At 42.6% G+C, this 6,000-nt stretch overlaps 1 protein-coding gene across 1 annotated transcript in view; it reads left to right on the plus strand.

The window, feature by feature from the left end:
* Nucleotides 1-4,006, plus strand: part of SUCLG2 (succinate-CoA ligase GDP-forming beta subunit) — a 274,022-nt gene extending 270,016 nt beyond the window's left edge. The window contains exon 11 of the mRNA XM_030206066.1: nt 2,697-4,006. Within this exon, the coding sequence (XP_030061926.1) occupies nt 2,697-2,812 (116 nt within the window). The 3' untranslated portion in view covers nt 2,813-4,006. The remainder of the gene's footprint in view (nt 1-2,696) is intronic.
* Nucleotides 4,007-6,000: the final 1,994 nt, after the last annotated feature.

Consider the following 6,000-nt stretch of genomic DNA (forward strand, 5'->3'; position numbering starts at 1 on the left):
CTGTGTGTCTTGTTTAGTGGCTGCCTGGCAGCTTTCAGTCCTATTTCTTATCTGTTTGTGTTTCTTGTTTAGTGGCTGCGCTGGCAGCTTTTAGTCCTACTCTGTTGTGTGTTGCCTGTTGGTATCCTGCCCGGTCCTGCAAAGCCCTGCCGGCCGCCTGCACCCAGGGGCTCAACTCTTGGGGAAAAGCGGCTAAGCGCAGGTGAAGACTAGGGTTCCTGCTCTGCCTGTTCCAGCTTGTTTGCCTCTGCTGCAACCCCAGTCCAGGGTTTCAGTCCTGTGCTGCCCTGTCCCTGGTTTGAGGGTGGTTTTGCCTGCCGCTGCCACTCCTCGGCAGTGGCCCAAGGGCTCACAAACTTAGTTCCAGCTTTGAAAACTTGACAGTCAGTGAGTGGCGGTAAGGTCTCGGGCCCAAAATGGATGCATGCCAATTTCTATTTTGCCGCGTGTCCATTTGTGGCCAAAAAAAGGCCTTTTTTACAGATGTCATAAAAAAATGGAACTGCGAGCGTCCAAAACACTCGCCTACACTAGCACAGGCCATTTTTCGGTGCGCCTTAGTAAAAGGACCCCCGGGGCAATGGAGAGTTAAGTAACTTGCCCAAGATCACAAGGAGCTGCAGTGGGAATCGAACCCAGTTCCCCAGGATCAAAGTCCGCTGCACTAACCACTAGGCTACTCCTCCACTAGCAACGTTCCATGTAGAATGTCAAATAGGGAAAGGGAAATGGGACTTTATATACCGCCTTTCTGAGGTTTTTGCAACTACATTCAAAGCGGTTTACATATATTCAGGTACTTATTTTGTACCAGGGGCAATGGAAGGTTAAGTGACTTGCCCAGAATTGCAAGGAGCTGCAGTGGGAATTGAACCCAGTTCCCCAGGATCAAAGACTAACCACATGTGACTTAACCATGCAGAAGCATCTCCTGTCTGGTTAAATCATCTTCAGTATAAACTTCTTTCTTAGAAAAGCTAGTGTAGACAGTTTTCCCAGTATGAAAAGATTCCGTATCACCATGTCAAACCTGTTTCTCGTGAATCGGAGAATGTACTGCTATTCTTACTGAGGGCATGCTACAATCCCTTCAGCATTGAGCACAGGAAATGGACTGAGTATATTGGATCAAGCCAGTTACTAGAAAACTTCTGGGGATAGATAAAATTCAAGTGATCACTGTGCCAGAACATTTCTGAAGACCTGTCATATAGCAGCCCTAATGAACAAAGAGCTAGCGGATATGACTGACAATCAGACATCTCATTTAATTAATCTACTTTCATTTGGCCTGCATTTGCTTTTTATATGAGCATGGCAGTAAGCAGTGCACACTTCCCTGATATGTCTCTCCTAATTTATAATCCCTTTTAGGACCGGGATCATTCTGTTTACTAAATTTGAAGTATTTATATACAAACGGAGCACGTTCACTAAATAGATTTATAGTCTAAGCAAGTGATGGGAAGGGCAGGCTTTAATAAAATCCCTTGTATTTATTTAGTGAAGGGAGTGTAAGGCATTTGTTCACCCTGGCTAACTCTGAAAAGAGGGATGCTTAAGGGTGTCTGTCCTGCAAAAGGCAGTGTGGCAGGATATTAGTTAAATCGGAACATGAAGGCGATGGGATCTGGGGCACAAGGGGTCTTCAGACCCCCCCCCCCCCCAATCCAGCTCAGAATATCATTTTCGACCACTGTATCTTTTGATAGACACTTCTTCTGACCATTGTTCCCTCTAAGCTGTGTGGGAGTCCTCCAACTGCAATCCTACCAGTAGAGGGCGGTACTTCAATATTGTGTTTTCAGTTGCTAGGAACAGGATATCCACAATGAATATGCATGAACTTGATTTGCATACACTGCCTCCGTTATATGCATTCTCTTTCAGGCATATTCATTGTGGATATCTGAAACCTGACTGGCAAGGGTTACTCCAGGACCGGGCTTGCGAAACACTAGGCCGAACTTACAGCTGTGTGGCTCATGGATTATTGTGCTTCCCTTCTGTTAAGAGTTTGCGTGTTAAGCGGTTTCTAGAGAGTTCCTTTCCCCCCCCCCCCCCCCCCCCCCCCAATCTGCAAAAATTTGGAATGCCTTCCCTTGGGCAATTTGACAGTTACCTTCATATCTTTTTTGGGTTTTTTTTCCATATACAATGAAAGACCTATTTATTTCACAAGTATCATATTCAGAAATTGTAATATTATGTATTGAACTTTTCGTTATAGATGTTCTCAGTTTCTTGTGTTTTGTTTTCCACTTTGGATATTTTGGGAAGAAGGTGGGTTATAAATGCTCAAGAGTAGATTAGCATAAGTAAATAAGCCAGTTGCAACCACCGTAGAAGAAATGAGACACAACATGCAGTGGCCTGAAACATACACAGGACATGGGGGGAGAGGGCAGGTAGCATATGGAGTAGGGCTCATGGCAGTTCAGATAAAAAGAGGAGGACAGGGGCGGGAGAAGTTTTGAAGTGCAGGAGGGATGGGAAAGTGCCAGATAGTTAGTTACTCCCTCCTCCCCCCCAAATTCTGAGGTAATAACAAAAATCTGAAACCCACACACACTACCAAATGTCTGTAAATAATGTTCTTTCGAATGAAGAAACTCTGTTGCATCTTGAACTTGTTTCTGCAGAACACTGTTTCTTCCAGATTTCACTATATATTCTGCTTTTTCTTCCTTCCTTAGGAACTAACGTTCATGAGGCGAAGCGCATTTTGAACGAGAGTGGACTTCCAATTATGGCTGCCAGTGACCTTGATGACGCTGCAAAGAAAGCAGTAGCCAGTGTGGCAAATAAATAAGCAACAGTTTGGAAGTGCTGAAGAATAATCTCTTGGAAATATGATTCACTGCAGGGAAGATGATCCTGAGGAAACTCCCAGACAAAGCAAAAACTTTTTATAAATGTATTGTAGGACCGGGATTAATTTTTTTTGATACACGAGGATATGTAGAACTGGTTAGATCCTTAAGCTGCACAGTGGGTGAATAATGGATGTCACATAGTTACTACTTCTTTATGAAACGTGTGCTAACTCAAAGTTGCCATTTTTCTGCAATCTGATGACCTGAAATCTAGTGGGATAAGCAGTTGCTGGGTTGTATAGATGCGAGAAAATATTTTCGGTATCTCAGAGTTTTTCATTCACTTCTAATACCTGGACAGTTTGGTGTGGTTCAGAGAGGCCCTCTCAGCTGATGCACTTTTGAAGGACTAATTTATACTGAAATCGTACAAGCCAAATGAGGTAAATCAATGCACATTTCAAAACTGTTTAAGACAAATTAATGTAATTTAGGTTCAGCACTTTGTTAGATCTTGATTTGAAAGCCAGACTTTGCCATAATGTGGTTATAAGTCTCAGATAAGAATATAAAATTCTCAATGAACTCATGGGTTCTTCCCTCCCCAAATATTTTTGCCTTTAATTGTGTGGTGGTGTACGTTTAAGAAATTTTTTTTTTTTTCTTCCATCAAGATTTGGCCTCCATCTTGGATTGGATGATAACTTTATTTTTCTTTAGTTTACTTGTTCATGGGTGTCTGTACTAATTCCTTCAGAGTAACCATCTAGTCACAAATCTCTATATCACAGTCAGTCACTCAGTTTTTCCAAGTGTTAAAACAAACACTGTGAATGCAAAAGGTAATTTCCAGAATGAAAATCGATTCCTATGTTGTGTTGCCTCCACAGGCAGTTGGGAAAGAAAGATGTGCCGCTAATTGCAAGACATAATTTTTTTGGATGCCTTACTCTGATTTTGGAGACTGCTCTGTGTAATTCCCTTCTACTCATCAGTTGGAGATGGTCAGATACTGTACCTCCTGTGTAAGAGTCTCAATACTGTATTTACAAATCACAGACTGCTGCTAATCATTGACTTTGAAAGGAACATTTATGAGTGTATATGGACCAGCTAACAATGACTGTATAGTGCAGTTCTTACCTCCGATCATAATGCAGATTTTCAAAATAAAGGTGATATTTAGCCAACCTTGGTGCCCTTTGTTTCTTATAATGCCTAACCCAGTGGTTCCTAAACCTGGTCCTGGAGGCACCCCAGCCAGTCAGGTTTTCAGGATACCCACAATGAATATTCATATGAGCGATTTGCATGCAGTAGAAGTCAGTGCATGCGAATCGCTCATATGAATATTAATTGTGGGTATCCTGAAAAACAGACTGGCTGGGGTGCCTCCAGGACCAGGTTTGGCAACCACTGTCCTAACTAGTCAATGTTTTCTTTCTTTCCTGGATTTCTATAGGTGCCAGAATTGTTATTTTCAGATGTTTGACTCGTTTCTTAAATGTCACTGATGCACTGTTCTGAAAGATGATGGTTGTCCTATTTTGAATATAGTGGGACCATTTGCAGGAACCACAAATAAGTATAGAAAGGCAGGGATGGTGCTGGGCAGACTTATACGGTCTGTGCCAGAGCCGGTGGTGGGAGGCGGGGATAGTGCTGGGCAGACGTATACGGTCTGTGCCAGAACCGGTGGTGGGAGGCGGGGCTGGTGGTTGGGAGGTGGGGCTAGTGCTGGGCAGACTTATACGGTCTGTGCCCTGAAAAGGACAGGTACAAATCAAGGTAAGGTATACACAAAAAGTAGCACATATGAGTTTATCTTGTTGGGCAGACTGGATGGACTGTGTAGGTCTTTTTCTGCCGTCATCTACTATGTTTGTAGCTGTGGACATGAGTTGGCTTAAGCGGAGAGTGCTTTCATGTAGTGTCTTCTGACCCTTGGATATAAATATACCTAAATTAGTATGAACTATTGACTGCTGGACCTGTGCTAGTGTGTTCCAAAATATTTCTTTTCTAGAACATTGTGTTTAAAGAAAAAAAGGACATCAGTCAACCTTTTTCTATGTTTTAGGGAGTTATTGATGAGGGGTATGAAAGAAGAAAGGCAGGAGAGGGAAGATATGATAAGACATGTTCAAATGCCTCTGTGTCATAAATGCACAGGAGGTGAGTTTCCTTCAGTTGAAAGAAAGCTCTGGAATGAAGAAGCATAGGATGAAGGTGAAAGGGAACAGACTCAGGAATAACCTAAGGATATACTTCTTCATGGAAAGGGTGGTTAATTCACGGAACAGCCTCCCAGTGGAGATGGTGGAGATGAAGACTTGTGTCTGAATTCAAGAGAGCTTGGGAGAAATGCATAGGATCTCTTAGGGAAGGAAAGAAAAGTACATGACATAGATGGGCAGATTGAATAGGCCATATAAGACCCAATATTCCAAAAATGCTAAGCTCCTAGATTAATGCTCCTAAATTTGTACACTATTTTCAGCCAAACTTAGGAGCATAACTTCTCAGCTGAAATTGTATCATAATTTAGGAGCTTAAACGTTATGCTTATAAATTGAGGCCTAGATTAGTGAGCCCATTTCATGAGGCTAGTTCTGAAAATCAGTGCAAAATTCCTAAATTCTTTTCCCCACCCCAAATCGACCCCTGTTGCCACCCACTTTTTATGCTTCTAAATTTAAGAGTTTAGTGAAATTCTGAGTAAACGTTCATACGCTCATGCATAGTAAATTTTCAAAGAGGTCAATTTAAGAAGTACATAAGTACTGCCACACTGGGACAGGCCAAAGGTCCATCAAGCCCAGTATCCTGTTTCCAACAGTGACCAATCCAGGTCACAAATACCTGGGAAGATCCCATAATACTTTAATATTGCTACATCCCCATACACCCAGAAATGCTCCTGGTAAGTCTTCCATCTCACCTTTCTTTGGCTCTCAATAGCATCTCAACCTTTTATCTTCCTCTTGGAGCAAAAAATAATTCTCTCTCTGTGTTTCCCAAGTCCAGTCCCGGAGCACCCCCACCGCCAGCCAGGCCCCCAGGATATCCACAATGAATATGGATGAACTTGATTTGCATGCAGTCCCCATTAAATGGAAATCTCTTTCATGCACATTCATTGTGGACATCCCGAAAACCTGACTGGCAAGGGGCACTCCAGGAC

Source organism: Microcaecilia unicolor, chromosome 6 (genome assembly GCF_901765095.1).
Source record: "Microcaecilia unicolor chromosome 6, aMicUni1.1, whole genome shotgun sequence".
Taxonomy (NCBI): Eukaryota; Metazoa; Chordata; class Amphibia; order Gymnophiona; family Siphonopidae; genus Microcaecilia; species Microcaecilia unicolor.